The sequence below is a fragment of the Oryctolagus cuniculus genome, chromosome 1 (assembly GCF_964237555.1).
Source record: "Oryctolagus cuniculus chromosome 1, mOryCun1.1, whole genome shotgun sequence".
NCBI classification, from domain to species: Eukaryota; Metazoa; Chordata; class Mammalia; order Lagomorpha; family Leporidae; genus Oryctolagus; species Oryctolagus cuniculus.
Genome location: NC_091432.1, coordinates 19,153,012 through 19,171,821, shown reverse-complemented (window position 1 = coordinate 19,171,821; position 18,810 = coordinate 19,153,012). Strand labels below are relative to the sequence as shown.

At 39.8% G+C, this 18,810-nt stretch overlaps 1 protein-coding gene and 1 pseudogene across 4 annotated transcripts in view; both read right to left on the bottom strand.

Annotated features, from left to right (window-relative positions):
• Positions 1–18,810, bottom strand: part of CKAP5 (cytoskeleton associated protein 5) — a 112,662-nt gene that overhangs the window by 28,528 nt on the left and 65,324 nt on the right. For all 4 annotated transcript variants that reach the window (XM_008270443.4, XM_051826308.2, XM_002709083.5 and 1 more), the window contains exons 14-25: positions 17,203–17,316; positions 16,802–16,912; positions 15,706–15,798; positions 12,008–12,193; positions 10,793–10,887; positions 6,731–6,788; positions 6,516–6,641; positions 5,439–5,578; positions 5,123–5,297; positions 4,059–4,172; positions 3,569–3,697; positions 92–286 (exon numbers count right to left, since the gene is read on the bottom strand). In XM_008270443.4, the coding sequence (XP_008268665.1) occupies positions 92–286; positions 3,569–3,697; positions 4,059–4,172; positions 5,123–5,297; positions 5,439–5,578; positions 6,516–6,641; positions 6,731–6,788; positions 10,793–10,887; positions 12,008–12,193; positions 15,706–15,798; positions 16,802–16,912; positions 17,203–17,316 (1,536 nt within the window). The remainder of the gene's footprint in view (positions 1–91; positions 287–3,568; positions 3,698–4,058; positions 4,173–5,122; positions 5,298–5,438; positions 5,579–6,515; positions 6,642–6,730; positions 6,789–10,792; positions 10,888–12,007; positions 12,194–15,705; positions 15,799–16,801; positions 16,913–17,202; positions 17,317–18,810) is intronic.
• On the bottom strand, positions 8,632–8,749 carry LOC127485369 (U2 spliceosomal RNA; annotated as a pseudogene).

Sequence of the window (18,810 nt, the reverse complement as noted above, 5' to 3'; positions counted from 1 at the left end):
AATAGGAGGTAATATGATCTTCTGCTTACATAAATTCCTGTTCAATATTTTTCTAATGGCTTGGAATAGCAGCAGCAACAAGAAGTAATACCTTTAGTTTCCCAGTAGCCTTGGCCATTTTTTCATATCCTAAATGCATCATGAAGAATGGCAAAGCATCCTGGGCCTTCTTTCGCACATCTCCATTTCGATCTTCTAGGCAGGAGTAGAGTTGAGGAACACAAAGGATAAGGTCTGTGGGGGTGGAACGAAGAGTAGGCAGTTTCTCAGCCAGCCAGCCCAGAAGCTGCCAAAAGAAATAAAGTTACACACTTCAATTGGAAAACTGTTATTATTTATGGTTTGACTCAATGGTCTCATTAGTCCTGAACACTGTGAATTAGCTCTTATTTTATGATTTCCAATATGAAATAAGTACTTTTCATCGCTCAAGAACTATGCTACATATAAATAATATATGCAATGATGACAATTATCCTTAAGAACATGTTCTTTGAGCCATATGTAGGTGTTAATTACAAAGCACAAATACTTGGGAGTTCTTAAGGCTTTTTAAAGATGAATAACTGTTACTTAACTGCTTTTCATATTCTAAGAAATATTTAGTTGTAGAAGACTGAAAACAATCATTTGATCAGAAGGTGCCAAATTCCATCAGGATTTCTATTTTCTGTCTTACACTGAGTTTTTTCCTACAATTCTAAAATATTTCATATTTGATTTAACTGAAATTTTATTAATAATTGAGATTCATTGCAGTTATAAGAATATAGGGGCCGGTGCTCTGGCATAGTAGGCTAAGGCTCCGCCTTATGGTGCCAGCATCCCATATAGTCACCGGTTAGTGTCCTAGCTGCTCCTCTTCTGATCCAGCTCTCCGCCTATGGCCTGGAAAAGCAGTAGAAGATGACCCAAGGGCTTGGACCCCTGCACCCCTGCACCCCTGCACATGGGAGACCTAGAAGAAGCTCCTGGTTCCTGGCTTCAGATCAGCCCAGCTCCAGCCGTTGTGGCCATCTGGGGAATGAACCAGTGGGTGGAAGACCTCTCTCTCTGTCTCTTCCTTTCTCTCTGTAACTCTCAAATAAATAACACTTTGAAAAAAAAAAAAAAAAAAAAAAAAGATGCCATGCATCTTTTACCCAGTTTCTTCTATCACTGGCACTCTACAAAACTATACTACAATATAACAGCCAGGATCCTGACATTGATAGAAACCACTGATTTTACTTCTGTTTCTTCAGTTTTACTTGCATTCATTTATATATATGCATTTAGTTTACCTTATCATGTGTATCTTAGTACACTTTCCCCCACAGTCAAGATTTTGAACAGTTCCATCATAAGGATTCCTCGTGTTGCTCTTTTATAATCACTTTTATAATGCTCTTCCTTTTCCAATTCCTTAAAACCTGGCAATTTCTAATCTGTACTTCATTTCATCTTAAATACTGATATAAATGGAATCACACAATATGTAACCATATGAAACTTTTATCATGCAGCATGATTCCAAATTGTTGCAAATATCAACAACTTGTTCCTTACTATTAAATAGTATTTCCATGTAAGGATGTATAAATTTGTTTAATTACTTGTTGAAGTTTATCTGAGCTGTTTCTGGTTTTTGGCCAATACGCAGTCAAATTCTCTACCCCTGAGCTATATCCCCATTTTTAGCTATTATAAATTAAGCTGTTATGAACATTTTTGTATAGATTTATTTGTGGACATTAATTTTCATCTTTTCTGGAATATATGCTCAACACAAAATTGACAGATCATATGTTAACTGCATGTATAGTTTGTACGTATGTGTGTATGTTTTAATTTGAAAGGCAGAACAATAGAGAGGGCCACAGAGATTTCCAATCTGTAGTTTTATTCCCAAATTCCCACAATAGCCAAGGCTGGGCCAGGCTGAAGCCAGGAGCTAGGAACTCCATCCAGGTCTCCCAATGTGTGTGGCAGGGACCCAGGTACTTGAGCTATCATATTCTGCCTCCTATGGTATGAGTTAACAGGAAGCTGCATCAGAAGTGGAGGTGGGACTTAAACTCTGTACTATCAATTTTTCTTTTTGGCTTGCGGTTTCAGTCTAAAAATTCCTTGCCAATCTTAAGGATTTTCTATATTATCTTTTAAAAGTTTTCATACTTTTATGTTTAAGTACATTGTTGTTTTCAGTTAATTTTTGTGTAAGATATAATGTTTACCTTAACTTTTTTGGTCATTTTTTTGTCTAGGGATGTCCAATCACTCAGAGTCATTTTATGAAACGTTACTCCTTCCTCCATGGAATTAATGCAATTTTGTCAAGAAGTTAGTTGATTTTATTAGTGTGGGCCTATATCTGTGTTTTCTCTTCTGTCCCACTGATCTTTATGTCTATCTCTACTCTTGTCTTCTTGTCCCCATTATCACAGTATCTTGGTTTTATTGGCATTTGGTTACAGTGCCTTTGTATATGGTGGAGTGAGTCCTCTCAGTTTTTACTTCTTTATCAAGACTATTTTAGCTATTCTAGGGGATACTTTCCCATATAAATTTTAGAATAAACTTGTGTTTATTTGTAAAAAACCTTGCTGAAATTTATAGGAATTTTATCTATAGATCAATATGGTGAGAACTGATATCTCTACTATATCGAGTCATCCAATCGGCAAGCACAGCATGTCCCTGCACTTACTTAGGGTCTTCTTTTAATTCTTCCATCAGCATACTCCAATTTTCAGAACTACATTCTGTCTTGGTTTTGTCAAGTATATATAAATGCCTAAGGATTTCATTTCATCTACAGCAACTATAAGTACTATTGTGTTTCAAATTTTGGTTTTTTCACATTCACTGTAATATAATATGAATGCTTTTTGTGTGATTGTATCTTCCTGAACTCACTGATTAGTTTTAGGAGTCTACCTGTAGATTTCTTAGGACTTTCTGTATAGGTAGTCTTGTTATCTACAATTAGAGACAACCCTGTTTATTCTTTTTCCAATCAATATGACTTATATTTTTCTTGTCTTATTGTGTAGAATTAAAACTATAGTGAGAATCTATATCATTGCCTTGTTCCAGATCTAAGAGGAAATTTCGGCAATCAGTCTTTAATCATTAAGTAGAGGTTTCTTGCAGATTATTAAGGTGAGCTGCTTTCATTCTATTATCAACTTTCTGATATGGGTGTTAAATTTTTGTTAAATGCTTTCTTTGCATCAATTGCTTTGATCATATGGCTTTTTTCCTTTATCCTTTTGCTACGATGGATTGTTGGATTTTTGATGTTGAATTCTATTTTTATATTCTGAATCAATCAGATCATCCTCCAATTTTGCCACTTAAGTTCAAGAAGGGACAATTTAAAGGCTAGTCCTTTAAAAAGTTTTATTATTAAAGAATCATGTGAAAGGGAAAAAAAGACACATGAATACAAAAGCTCCAGGAATATGCTTTCATTTTGTTAACTGTTTTATAATGAAACTCAGTATAAACATAAATGTTTATTATGCAGGTCCAAGTCCATATGGAAGTGAAATACATGAGTAAATGATCAACTTATGGCACTAACCTCTTGCCTCAAGAAAGGATTCTCCTTTTTGAGCTCTTCAGAAAGATCTTCTCCCTCCAACCATTCCTTCATGCCTGTCTGTTCTGCCCAAGCATTCACAGTCGCTAGGGCAGCAGCTCGAACATTGTTCTGAATGGAGAAGAGAAACAGACAAATAACAACTATAGCTTGGAGGTAGCAGGTGAAAAGCTGGTCAATTTATGAACAACAACAATGGAGGTCCATATGAACATTCTTGAAGCCACCTTTTCTAAAACAGAAACTAGTTCTAGAGATGTACTAAAACACTAGTAAAATAAAACTATAAAACTCTAAATTACAATGTTCATGAATATCTGCTAAAGAATAGAATTCTTTGTTTTAAGACCCCAGAAGATCCTTATCAAGTTTATAAAGGCTTCACATGTACTCTAAGAAAGAGGGTTATCCTTAGCCCCAGAATATGGTTGGCCTATTCCAGAAGGGAGCTGTGTTGAAGAGTTAGGTTTACCTTGCTGTCCCCAAGGACTGTGATGATAGGAATGCCTAAGTTCTTTACATGCTGCTTGATGTTTGGGCCCATGGCCACTGCCAACTGCTGGAGGATATTCAATGTCTGTTGCACCTGAGTGGAAAGAGCCAACATGTTATGTTCAAACCACAAGCAAGATGTACTCAAAGTTTTCTTTTTTAAGATTTATTTATTTTTTACTTGAGAGTCAGAGTTACACAGAGAGAGGAGAGGCAGAGAGAGAGAGAGAGAGAGAGGTCTTCCATCTGCTGGTCCACTCCCCAATTGGTCGCAACAGCCGGGACTGTGCCGATCAGAAGCCAGGAGCCAGGAGCCTCTTCCGGCTCTCCCATGTAGGTGCAGGGGCCCAAGGACTCGGGCCATCCGCTACTGCTATCCCAGGCCACAGTAGGGAGCTGGATCAGAAGTGGAGCAGCCGGGACTAGAACCGGTGCCCATATGGGATGTTGGCGCCTCAGGCCAGGGCGTTAACCCACTGCGCCACAGCACCGGCCCCAGTGCTCAAAGTTTTCTAAGTATATTGCTATATGGTCAATACAGTAGGAGATTTCTAGCCTACCTAAAGAGACTGGCAAGTTAGCTTGTTGTGACAGTGACACTATTTTAATTAGCTTATGAATAATTTTTAGGCAGTGGTCGCACCTTTTATCGTCACTTCATAAAACTGGATTATTAGAATTTTAGATAAAAGATTACGTTTCTCTATAATTTTAAAGTAAGGCAAATCCTATTTTAAGAAAATCCCGATATAAAAATCCAAATCTAAAAGTCAGAAATCAAGCAATTTATATATATTGCAAATAGTTTTATAAAAAACATTTAATACTGGATTCGTATAAAAAGCAAATTTTGAGATCCATGAAAATTAACAAATCTGCTCTCTACCAATATATTGAGACACACAAGAAATAAAGGAGCTATTTCTAGTTCACAACAAATTACAGTGATCACTTTTTTTTTGCTAGAGAAGGCTGCATTGAAAATGAAATTTCTGCAGCAGGGGGTGGGGAGGAAAAAGAAGAACAAACATCTGCTCTACTTACCAAGATTTTATTAGAATCATTGAGTCGACCCTTCAAGGCAGTTGGAAGTTCACCTATATTTGGTTGGATAAATTTTGCTTCATTGATAATACCTGCCACTTCATCTAGGCCTTCTTTCCTGATCTTCCAATTCTTGTCACCAATTTTAGACACCAACTCTGAAGTGATTTTATCACTGAAAAACAGAAGACAAAACCTTTAATTACAGACTCATAAAGGAATACTGATACATCTTCCCTTTATGGAATTAAAAAAGAAGGTACCATTAAGAAGTTAGTACAATGAATCAAATAAACCACATTAGACTGAAACCCACCTGATCTCCGTCCTTGGCAAAAGATCAACAACATCATTGGTTCCATCATCTGGTTCATCTGCATCTTCTCCTTCCTCTGCACCACTTGTGCTATGTTTGGATAGCCCTCTAGTCGGAGCTGGCAAGCTTTGTCCCTGCATCTGTGCACATGAATGAGCAAGGCAAATGAACTTGGAGGACATGAGAGCAAACAAATTAGAGAAGGTATCTATCTGTGCTAAACTTTCTCATTCCTTCACAAACACTTATTAACATAGTAGGTATTTTAATTCCTTTCTGGATTCTAATTTTGAGACTAGATGGCAAATGTTATTATTATTATTATTATTATTATTATTATTTTGACAGGCAGAGTGGACAGTGAGAGAGAGAGAGACAGAGAGAAAGGCCTTCCTTTTGCCGTTGGTTCACCCTCCAATGGCCGCCACGGCCGGCGTGCTGCGGCCAGCGCACTGCGCTGATCTGAAGCCAGGAGCCAGGTGCTTCTCCTGGTCTCCCATGCAGGTGCAGGGCCCAAGCACTTGGGCCATCCTCCACTGGATTCCCGGGCCATAGCAGAGAGCTGGACTGGAAGAGGAGCACTGGGACTAGAACCTATTGAGCCGTGGCGCAGGACCGGCAAATGTTATTTTTATACAAACCTATTGCTCTGACTCCTCAATCATAAAGCTGTCTTTTGACTTGTATGTCCAGGATAATACAGAGTAAGTCTGCTAACACTGAGCAATTTCAGGCAAGAAGTAAATTCAAGGAGGGTAAAAGTTACTTTTTTATTGTAAATATTTTTTGACTTGCATTTAATGTGCCTTTTGAACAGGCAATTCACATGGTTTGAAATTCCACAGATACACTTTTGTATCCTTTGATAAAAAGAGTAAAGTCTCACATGCCATACCATAGCTAACCAGTTTTCTTCCTCACAAAGTCATCAATTTCTTATGAATTCTTTCAGGAATATTTCATGCATACAAAAGCAAGTACATATCTATTCTTTAGTCCAAAGATTTTAAGGTTTAATTTTAACTAATACTAGATTTTGAAGTCCATCAATGATTCTATCATTTGTAGAATCTTTACCTTCTCAAATTCTGCATCTATCTGGGATAGGAGGGCAGGCTTCTCATCTTCAAAAAACATTCTCAAAGAAGGCCCAACATACAGATACATCACACCAAGTAGGGTGATGGCAGAAGTCCTCACAGCCTGTCAGACAGAACAAAAAGAACTTTCCAAATCAGAACAGAATCACAAATATGGCTATAGAGTTCCTATATATGCTGGTATGTACTCACTGGATTTGTTGCTGCAAGAGCTGTCTTCACATTGCTAATGAAAGCTTTCACATTCAACCTAGAATAAAAAACAGCATTTAGAATTAAAAACAAAGGAAACCCTCAAAATATAAAATATTCTATACAGAATCTTATCAATTCAAACTCTAGAAGTGGCTCCCTTTCAAAGAGTTGTTTTTTTTTTTTTAAAGATTTATTTATTTGAAAGACAGAGTTACACAGAAAGAGAAGGAGAGGCAGAGGCAGAGGCAGAGGTGGAGAGATTGGTCGTACAACAGTTGGAGCTGTGCCGATCTGAAGTCAGGAGCCAGGAGCTTCTTCTGGGTCTCCCACACGGGTGCAGGGGCCCAAGGACTTGGGCCATCTTCTACAGATTTCCCAGGCCATAGCAGAGAGTTGGATAGGAAGTAGAGCAGCTAGGACTTGAACTGGCGCTCATTTGGGATGCTGGCACTGCAGGCAAGTGGCTTTACCTGCTATGCCACAGAGATGGCCCCTTCAAAGAGTTCTCACCTATTCTCTTTCTACAGGTATGTTAAAGGGAGCTTAAGATATTATTTATATGCGGATTACCCCTATTATGCTTAATTAAGATTCCCAAACTCAGGTATGAATTCCAGATTCATATCCACAACTGCCTTGGTGACATTTTTATTTTGTATGTCTGGCAGACATCCTACTAACTCCTGGGGCCAGTGTTGTGGTATAATGAATTAAGTCACTGCTTGCAAAGCTGGCATCCCAAATGAGGGTGCCAGTTCCAGTTCCAGTTGCTCTGCTCCTGATCTAGCTCCCTAATACACTTAGGAAGGCAGTGGAAGACGGCCTAAGTGCTTGGGTCCCTGCCACCAAGACCCAGATAGAGTTCTGGGCTCCTGGCTTTGGCCTAGACCAGTCCCAGCTGTTGCAGCCATTTGGGGAATAAAGCAGTGTGTGGAAGATCTTTCTCTCTTTCTAACTTTAAAATAAATAGAAATCTTAAAAAAAAGACCCACAAATTCCTGAGTGTTCACACCTTCACCTCCAAACTTTGTCTTTTCTACCTCAGTTAATAGCAGTTATTCATCCAGTTGAACAGTCCATCCTTGACTCCTCAAAGTCATCCTTGATTTGTTTCTCTCATACCCAATATGCTGTTCATTCCCACTTTCAAAATATAGTTATGATTCGTAACACTTCCAATTCTAAAATCTATGTCCATGCCACTTTAATTTCTTGGCAGGATTATTCCAACAACCTACTAATTAGTTTCCCTGTCTTAAATTCTCACTGTTACCTCTGACTATAGTCGGAATGATCCTGCTATTCTGCTTAAAAATCCTTTAATGCTTTCCCAACTTACTCAAAATGTTGAAGTTGTACAAGACCCAGCCCTGTCATTTCTCTGATCTTATCTCACCTCTTACCACTTTGTACCCGCTCACATTTCAAATGGCTACCTCCTGAAGAGCAAGTACTCTTTGCCATTTAAAAATACAGCACACATGCTCTTGTCATAGGGCTTTTGTAGTTGCTGTTCACTTGGTCTACAATGCTCTTCTTCCAGATTATCCCAGTATATTCATGTCCTAGCCTCTGCTGAAAAGCCAGTTTTTCAGGACTGGGCAGGGAATTAGTGTGGGACAATGGGCCTGAGAGGTTTGCAGCAGTTTCCTTGGCACAGCCTTGCGATTCTAATTTCACACCCTTATAAGCCAACTCAGCACACCCACATTCCCATGATGCACCTGGACTCCTCCGTGAAGACGCCAGGATGAACGTGTATGTGGAGTCCCATGTGAATGCTGAGGTCCATGAAAATTTTCCCAGAGATCACCACATGCACTGAGTCCTGCCCAAATTCTACTCCATTTGTGTATTCAGGTAGGATACCACGCCCTACCCAAGAAAGCAGACAACCAAACTGGTGTTTGGTGCAATTCTCCTCATGAGGCTGCCCAGATTCACGTCTGAATGTGTGAATTAAACTGGTAAGAACAGATACTATACTTGATCTTAGCCAAAAGGCCAAGAAGCGATTATCTATCTTTTTAAATAAATCCTTCTTCCATTCTTGAATTTAATCTTTCTCTCTTATTTGAATTTTTCTCTCATTTGGAGAAACGAACTTGGATAAAACCAGCTGGGGGTCCCAGAGTTGTTGAATAAGTGAATAAAAAAAGAAAATACACAGAGTTCATGTGACATGTCAAGAGATTAAATTTCATAAAAAATTATGCAATTAAGAAGAAATTATGACAATACCTTCAACTAAGGAAGGACACCACAGATATTGACATAACACATCTTTGCTTTAATGATAACTTCTAGAGTAGTTTCTTCTTTAATCAGTAGAATCAGAACACTGTTTTGAACGCTATTAAGATGTCTGTTGTAAAAAGTAGTATGGCAGGGCCAACATGGTGGCGCAGATTAACGCCCTAGCCTGAAGCGCTGGCATCCCATATGAGCGCCGGATTGAGACCTGGCTGCTCCACTTCCCATCCAGCTGTCTGCTATGGCCTGGGAAAGCAGTAGAAGATGGCCCAAGTCCTTGGGCCCCTGCACCCGCGTGGCAGACCTGGAAGAAGCTCCTGGCTCCTGGCTTTGGATCAGCATAGCTCCGGCCGTTGCAGCCAATTGGGGAGTGAACCAGCTGATGGGAGACCCCCAAACCCCCACCTCTCCTCTCGCTGTGTAACTCTCAAAAAAAAAAAAAAAAAAAAAAAAAAAAAGCATGTCACAGAGAACAGCAAGATACTCAGCAAGTTAGTATTTTCTCTTGAAATCAGAAGTGATGGATTTAAATCTGGGCTCTGCCATTTTCCTACCTATGATATTGGCAGATTACTTCAGCTTTCTGTGCATTAGTTTGCTCATCTATAAAAGTGGGATAGGGCTGGCACCGTGGCTCACTTGGCTAATCCTCTACCTGTGGCGCCAGCAACCCATATGGGCGCCGGGTTCTAGTCCCGGTTGCTCCTCTTCCAGTCCAGCTCTCTGCTGTGGCCCGGAAGGGCAGCGGAGGATGGCCCAAGTGCTTGGGCTCCTGCACCCATGTGGGAGACCAGGAGATAGCACCTGGCTCCTGGCTACGGATAGGCGCAGCTCCAGTCGTGGCGGCCATTTGGGTGGTGAACCAACGGAAGGAAGACCTTTCTCTCTGTCTCTCTCTCTCTCTCTCACTGTCTATAACTCTACCTGTCAAAAAAATAAAATAAATGGGAATAAAATAATACTTCATATGGTTTTTATAAGGTTTAAATCAAAAGAATTAGTATTTGAAAAGTGCTTTGAATAATGAAAGCTCGGGGCCAGTGCTGTGGCATAGTGGGTAAAGCAGCTGCCTGCAGTGCCAGCATCCCATATGGGTGCTGGTTTCAGTTCCTGCTGCTCCACTTCCGATCCAGCTGCCTGCTAATGTGCCTGGGAAAGCGGGGGAGGATGGCCAAAGTCCCTGGGCCCCTACACCCAAGTGGGAGACCCAGAAGAAGCTCCTGGCTTCAGACTGGCCCAGCTCTGGCTGTTTCAGTCATTTGGGGAGTGAACCATTAGATGGCAAGATCTCTGTCTCTTCACTTCTCTGTAACTCTGCCTTTCCAATAAATTGTTTGAAAAGAGAGAGAGACTAACATAAGCTAAGCTCTGTAAAATTTTAATGCATAAAATAAGCAATTGTCTTCTATGTGCAAATTTGTTCGAGAAATAGTAGTACAACAAAGTTAGGTAAGCTCCTGTATTGCTTCTGAGAGCATTTAATTCCCCAAAATGTACTGTGGGTCTCTACAAATGTGATTATTTATAGTAATTCCCAAATGTATCTGACTAGAAATCTTTGGAACTGGCTTTTCTGTGGGACAACTATTAATAATTGAGGAAAGTTAATGCAGAGCACTTGCTTAGCAGATATTAAAATGCAGAAACACATGCCGGCACAGACTTTTGAGAGCAAAGGCTGCTTCCTTTTATACAGGTTAGACAACACAGTTCTAGCTCTTCAGACATAAGCAGAAGAGAGCATGACAAATACAATCACAATTAGAAACATCTGATTATTTTCCACTTGGTTTCATCCTGACTTACCCAGAAAAACCAAATTCTTTTATTGCATTTGACAGCCAATTCAGAGTTTCTGACTGATTCTTGGGATTCTTCTGTGAAAAAGCCATTGACATAACCTGGCATGGGGAAAAAAACAACTTATCAGTGTTTTCTCTCATATTTCTTACAGAAAAACAGCATGCCATTAAGGAAGATATGAGTTGAACATGATTTTCCAACGCTAAAACAACTCTAAGAATGTCTTGAAAGATTTAACATACATAAAGTGAAATAATAATAATAAAAGCATACTGGACTGTTAAAACTTATCATTAGTGATCAATTTGGATTATAATGTCTTAGGAAGGGGCCTGCGCCATGGCACAGTAGGTTAATCCTCTGCCTGTGGTGCCAGCATCCCATATGGTTCTAGTCCCGGATGCTCCATTTCCAATCCAGCTCTCTGCTATGGCCTGGGATAGCAGTAGAAGATGGTCCTAGTCCTTGGGCCCCTACACTCGTGTGGGAGACCCGCAGGAAGCTCCTGGCTCCTGTCTTCAGATCGGCGCAGCTCCGGCTGTTGCGGCCATTTGGGGAGCGAACCAACAGAAGGAAGACTTTTCTTTCTGTCACTCCCTCTCACTGTCTGTAACTCTCTCAAATAAATAAATAAAATCTTTAAAAAAATATTGTCTTAGAAAGAAATTGCTGTCATTTTCTACAGAATATTCTTGACTAAGATAAATTTTCATTATCAGGAAATAGTATATTATTAAAGGTAAAAAATGCAATATAAAAAATGGTCTTGGGGCAGGTGTTCGGCACAGTGGTTAAGATGCTGCTTGGGACACCTGCATCCCATGTTGGAGTGCCTGGTCTGGGCCCTGGCTCCTTCACTTCTGTTTCAGCTACCTACTAATGTATACCCTGGGAGGAGGAGATGAAAGCTTAGGACTATTTGGGACCTTACCACCAACATGGGAGATCTGGGTTGAGTTCCAGGCTCCTGGTTTTAGCCTGGCTCAGGCCTGGCTACTGTAGGCATTTGGAGAGTGAACCACAGTGGGAGAGCACTCTCCATCTGCCTCTGCCTTTCAAATAAAATTGGGGAAAAAACAAACACAAACCAAAAATACCACCAAAGAAATCAGTTTTACTCGAGAATGGTTTTATTCACAAACTAATCTACCAAGTTTAAATAAAAAATTTGTAGAAAAATTGGAAAAGCTTAGGGAAAGAGAGCTCTGTGTCACTAACCTGTTCAGCTGTCCATGGCAACATACAAGCCTCAGCTATTGCTGTCATAGCTTCTTTTGCATTGTTCCCACATTTCACATCTCCAATCTTGTCTACAAGGCCATCTAATACAATCTGAGCTGAAGTTTTAGAAAAATTTCCCTTCTGGGCAATCAAAGCAACTATGTGAAGCTTCATTTGCATCACCTGAACAAGGACAAATATTATAAACTGGTGAGTAAATAAAGACATTTATTTATTTACTTATATTAACAGCAGCCCAAAGATATAATACAGTAAGAAAGAGCTGATAACACATGCAAACTAGAATCAGAATGTTAAATAAAAAAGCAAAATAATTATCATCCTGTTTTCTATTAATGAAGCCAACTGATAGTGAAGAGAGGGGAAAACACCATACCACTTAATGTTTAAAAACATAAATAAGCAGGGCTCGTGTGTGGCAGCAGAGGTTAATCTGCTGTTTGACACTGGCATCCTATATCAGAGGGTTTGAGTCCTGGCTGCTCAGATTCTGATCCAGCTTCTCACTCATGCACTTGGGAAGGGAGCAGATGAATGCCCAGTTGCTTGGGCCCCTAACACCCGTACAGGAGACCAGGATGAAGTTCTAGGCTCCTGGTTCAGCTTGGCCCAACCCTGGCCATTGCCAACCATTCAGTTGAACCAGTGAACAGAAGATCTCTCTTTCTGTCACTCTGCCTTTAAAATAAAAAATAATAAATCTGTTTTTTTTTAAAGTTCCAATCCAAAGCATTATCATTATTTGACTTGTCTTACACCTTCCTGAGAAAGCTTGATTTGAAGGATTTGCTTGTTATTTGACCTGATTCTGGCTAGCTCAGAGGAAAAGCACTATTACTAAGGAGTTTGTTGCAGACAATCACTGACATCTGTTTAACAACAGACAAAAGAGCTTGGTAACAAACTTTAAAGGAAGATCTAGGGAATAAAATATCCACAGATGACTTTGAAAGGCTCCCATATATTCCCAAGCATCTAGAAGGATGTGTGCATATTCAAGGCTGTGTGTAGGCCTAGGAAAGAACTGGAATGGTCCTGACCTCTTACTCTGGCTTACCATCACATCCTGTGTAAGCAAGAAGTGAAGACCAAGGTAAAGTTGTAAAGTGCTAGAGCATTGAAAACAAGCTTAACAGACATACACAGATAGCTCTGGCAAAGGGCGGAAGACATATTGGTTACAGTCATTGAAGAACATCTCTGCCCATTCACTAGCTAACTACTAAGCTACTGACCAGAGGCTCTGATGACTGCATCACAACTATAATGAGAGTATAGCTGATACTATCTAAGATGATTAGAAAAAAGATGAAAACTAAATATTGGCAAGGATGTAGAAAAACTTTCAGGGCTGTGAGACTAACTGCTGTGGCACAATAGGTTAAGCCACTGCCTGCAGTGCCAGCATCCCATATGGGCATCAGTTTGAGTCCCAGCTGCTCCATTTCCAATCCAGCTCCTTTCTAATGTGCCTGGGAAAACAGTGGAGGATGGCCCAAGTTCTTGGGCCCCTGCACCCACGAAGGATACACAGAAGAAGCTCCTGGCTTATAGTTTTGGCTTGGCCCATTTGGAGAGTGAACCAGCAGATAGAAGATATCTCTCGCTGTATCTCTGCCATACAATAAATACAAAAATCTTTAAAACTTTTTTTTTTTCAAAAATCTTTACTCTCATACAAATATATTGCTAGTATGAATGTAAAATGCTGATGTCACTTCAAAAAACAGTTTGTCAGATCCTCAAAAAATTATCCCATGCAATTCTGTATATTCCCAAGAGAAATGAAAACACATGTTTACATAAAAACTTGTTCACAAATACTTACAGCAGCATTATTTACAATAACTAAAAAGTGGAAACAACCCAAATGCACAACTAATGAACAGAAAAATAAAGTGTGGTCTGTCAATACAGTGGAATATATTACTTGGCACAATAAATACTAAGAACTGATACATGGTACAATATGGTAGGTGAGCTTTGAAAACATGCTCAGTGGAAACCACACACAAAAACCCACATATTGTATGAATCCATTGTATAAAATGTCTAGGAGAGAGGAATCCATAAAGACAGAAAACACCGGTTTTAAGTCCTGGCTGTTTCACTTCCGATCCAGCTCTCTGCTATGGCCTGGGGTGGGCAGCAGAAGACGGCCCAACTCCTTGAGACCCTGCGCCTGTGTGGGAGATCTGGGGGAGGCTATTGGCTTCAGATTCACAGCTCTGGCTGCTGCGGTCAACTGGGGAGTGCACCAGCAGATGGAGGACCTCTTCCTTTCTCTCTCTCTGCCTCTCCTTCTCTGTGTAACTCTTTCAAAGGAATGAATAAATCTTTGAAAAAAAAATCACTATTTAGGCTAATAATGTAATAATGTTCAATTTCAGCTCTATTATCAATTACTGAGACTATAAAACTGACTAGGTGGCAATCTGTTGAAATCTTTACTTAGTAATACTAAGTTGATCTTCTGTATATAAAGATAATTAAAAATGAATTTTAATGAAGAATGGGATGGGAGAGAGAGCAGGAGATGGGATGGTTTGCAGGTGGGAGGGAGGTTATGGGGGGAAAAACCGCTATAATCCAAAAGTTGTACTTTCAAAATTTATATTTATTAAATAAAAGTTTTCTAAAAAAAAAACTGACTAGGTGGTAAATTTTCATTGGCAATTTAAAGACTACTCTTACTTTCCACTCAAATAAATAAGAAAGTTATCTCACTGTTTCCTATCTCACCCTTGATTATATAAATTCAGAATAGAGGGCTTTTAGGCCTAAATACTGAGGAAAAATGCATATAAATTATACAAGCTGCACATATATTTATAGGTAAACTCCTAATTACATAAAATTGTATTTTCTGTTTAATCAAAAGTGAACAAATTCCACTGTTCTTTCAAAATTGTATCTTTGTATTACTACACAGGATGATGTAGTAGAAATTATTTCAATAAAAGACATTGTATCTCCAACTGAGAAACACCTAGAGTGGTGGATATTTGGTTGAGCAGTTAGGCCACTAGGTAGGATGTCTACATTCCACACTGGCACTGAATGCCTAGGTTTAAAATGAGCTCTGGCTCCTGATTTCAGTTTCCTGCTAAAGTGAACCCTGGGAGGCAAGAGTGATGGCTCAAATAGTTATATTCCTGCCATCCGGTGAGGGACCTGGATTAAATTCCTGGCTCTTGGCTTTGTCCTATATGCCCACCCACCCCCACCCCTGCCTCAGACATTGTAGGTATTTGAGAGTGAATCAATAGATATGAACTTCCTGTCTCTCAAATAAATAAATTTTTAAAAAACAAAAACTCTGAAAATTGGGGCAAGCATTTAGCCTAGTGGTTATTTGCAGGTTAGGATGCCAGTGTCCTACAACAGTGTACTGGGAGATACCCAGCTTCCTAACGTGGATCCTGGGAGGCAGCAATGACGGGTCAAGTAGCTGGATTCCAACTATCCACATGAGAGATCTGGACTGAGTTTCCAGCTTCTGGCTTCAGCACAGGCCCAGTAAAAGTCCCTGTAGATTTTGAGGAATAAACTTACAAGTAAGAGCTCTGTTTCTGTTTACAGACATCTAGAGAGTGAATCAGTGAACAGAAGCTCTCTCTGTGCCTATCTGCCTCTCTTTCTTTCAAATAAACAAAAAAAAATTTTAAATGTACCTGAAAATTAGTTTCTTTCCATCCAGGTTTCTTGGCCAGCATCCTCACTAATGCCTGACATGGCATTTCAGTTCGGTCCATTAGTTCAACAGCCTTGAAGTGAAATAAGAGAATAAGAATTAAAATGTTAAAAATTAATTCCAAAGGAACAGTCAATACCCAAACCAAGTAAGTTGCTACTTTTTTTTTAAAAGGTAAGTAGTTACTTTTAAAGGAGGCGGACCAATAGAATTAAAGAAGGTTATAGAGAGAGTATATACAGTTTTTGTTATAATGATTTCTTAATCTAGATGCTTTGATAAAGGGCTGTTATATTAAAATCATTGAAAACTCTTATTTCACATTTCAGGAGTTCACAAATAATTTGCTCCAAGGAAAATAACAGTAACCACTTTCATTTGCATAGTATGTGGCAGGCAGAAACTGCTTATCCATAGGTGTATTCTTACTTGATTTTCCTAAAAACATAGTGAAGTACAGTAGGTTAGAAGTAGTGAAGTGTTACATTTCAAAGATGCACAAACTCAGGTCTAAAGCAAATGAGCAGCAGATATAGGACTGGAAGCCGCTGTCCTCAAGTCCCAGTGCTCTTTCATGTTCTCCACACGACTTTCTTATTAGAATCACATGGTCTATGCCAAAAGTAGCTACCACACACGCCATTTCAACAGATTTTCAAGTGTTTCTCAAACCAACAGGTAATGTTTGTTTTAACAAGGAATCACAACAAAGGGGGAAACACAGAAATAGATGAGGAGAGGTTTAAGTGGAAAGATTTGCTTGCTTAGTAAGTCTATGAGCAAGTATCATAATTTAAAAATTCATCTAAACTTTATAATTCAGAATAATAACCTAATTTTCTTGAATAACTACTAAGTTATGAGCTTATAAAAGCCACAGAATGTAGATGTTGAAAGACAACACCACGATACAGCTATACATGAAGAGAAAAACCCCTATGTCCTCTTCAGTTATCACTATGAAACAAGTTCACTGGTTACAAAACAGCAATTAGGACAAATCCTTCAACTGTCAACTACACTGCTTCCATATAATTGGGTTTTCTTTGCCATTCCACTCATCCCTGCACCCCTACCTTCTGGAACTCTTCCATACAGGCCAGCCTTTCCTTCCAGTTGCTGCTGTCTAGCAGCTGTATACAGGTAGGGGGAAGGACAGCTGAAGCTTTTTCTTCACATACTTCTACCTGTAAGATACAACAATACCCTAAAATTAGGAACTGCTCAAGAAAACAGATGGCAAGAATGTACAAATACCCCAACCAAAACCAAAGGAACACTCCCATAGGTATGTTATTGTGTATGAGACTTCTATGCATTTCCTACTGACCTAAAGGGGAAGCTTGTCTAAGGCAGTGTCACTAAGCCAAAAGAAACTGACTGCATGATACAGAACCCAGCAAAGACAGACCTGAAATCTCAAAGGTCTCAATTTCCCACCATTTCCCAAGTTTCAGACATAGCACGTAACACTGACCGAGAGCTCGGGCTCCACTATTTCTTTGGTCTCCAGTGCTTTCTTGTTCTTGGTTCCGGTGCTCCCTGTGCCTCCTGGTGCAGCTGGTTTCCCCTTCTTAGGTGGCCCACCAGCCTAAAAACAATTTTTAAAAACTTAAACAGCTTAAGGATTTAAAAAATTCTTAAACCTTTTTGGGTCTCTGATCCCCTTTGAACATTTGATTAAACTGAAGAACTAACCCAAAATAAACAGTTTTTCACGTCCATAGAATTTAGGTTTTAAGAGTGGACAGACCATTTGGAGATCATCCAGGGGTAATCTATAGAACCCATATTAAGAATCTCTAATCCAGAATAAGCTACAAGATCAAAGAAACAAAAATGATAGACTAGAATCACAGTGAAGGTACAGACTAAACTGAGAATGACATCCTAATGCCTTCAAATGTCTCAACCTTTCCTACATCAGTACAGAATCATAATACTTACTCAGTACCTAACCCTAAGTTATCCTGTTTTCAGGAGAATATTCAAGGGTACTTCAAAAGTTTGTTAAAAAAAAAAAAAAAAACAACTGGAATTAAATGTTTATTTCAGTGCAAAAAATTTTGAAATCTATGTATGTGAGTAGAATTTGCAAGGAAAAGAGGGGCTGTTATAGCAACAGCAGTTACTTGTCCAGTTACGTTGAAAATAATCATCTAATTGAATCTTTCCTTTTCTCTTCTTTTTTCTTTTTTTTTTTTTTCCTGACAGGCAGAGTGGACAGTGAGAGAGAAAGGTCTTCCTTTTCCGTTGGGTCACCCTCCAATGGCTGCCGCGGCCGGCACACCACGCTGATCTGAAGCCAGGAGCCAGGTGCTTCTCCTGGTCTCCCATGGGGTGCAGGGCCCAAGCACTTGGGCCATCCTCCACTGCACTCCTGGGCCACAGCAGAGAGCTGGCCTGGAAGAGGGGCAACCGGGACAGAATCTGGCGCCCCGACTAGGACTAGAACCCGGTGTGCCGGCAGCACAGGCGGAGGATTAGCCTAGTGAGCTGCGGCGCCGGCCTCCTTTCATTTTCTAAAGATTTTATTTATTTATTTGAGAGGTAGAGTTACAGAGAGAGGGCTGGTCCACTCCGCAAATGGCTGCAATGGCCGGAGATGGGCTGATCCAAAGCCAGGATCCAGGAGCTTCTTCCAGGTCTCCCACGCAGGTACAGAGAGAGTATACAGAACTTAGGACATCTTCCACTGCTTTCCCAGGCTATAAGCAGAGAGCTGGATCTGGAGAGGAGCAGCCAGGACATGAACCGGCCCCTATACGGGACTCTGGCACCACAGGCCGAGGATCAGCCCACTATACCACAGTGCCGGCCATGAATCTTTCTTTTGTTTTAGTTTTTCAGGTGACTTCTGTTTTAAGTATATGGTCATATAACCTACAAAAATGACACTTTTGCCTCTCCTAAGTATTAATACCTCTCACTATATTCTTCTACCTAAGCACAGATCATTATAAAACAATTACAGTACCAGCAGCATTCTTTTTTTTTTTTTTAAAGATTCATTTATTTATTTTGAAAGTCAGAGTTACAGAGACAAAGGGAGAGACAGGTATCTTCTATCTGCTGGTTCATTCTC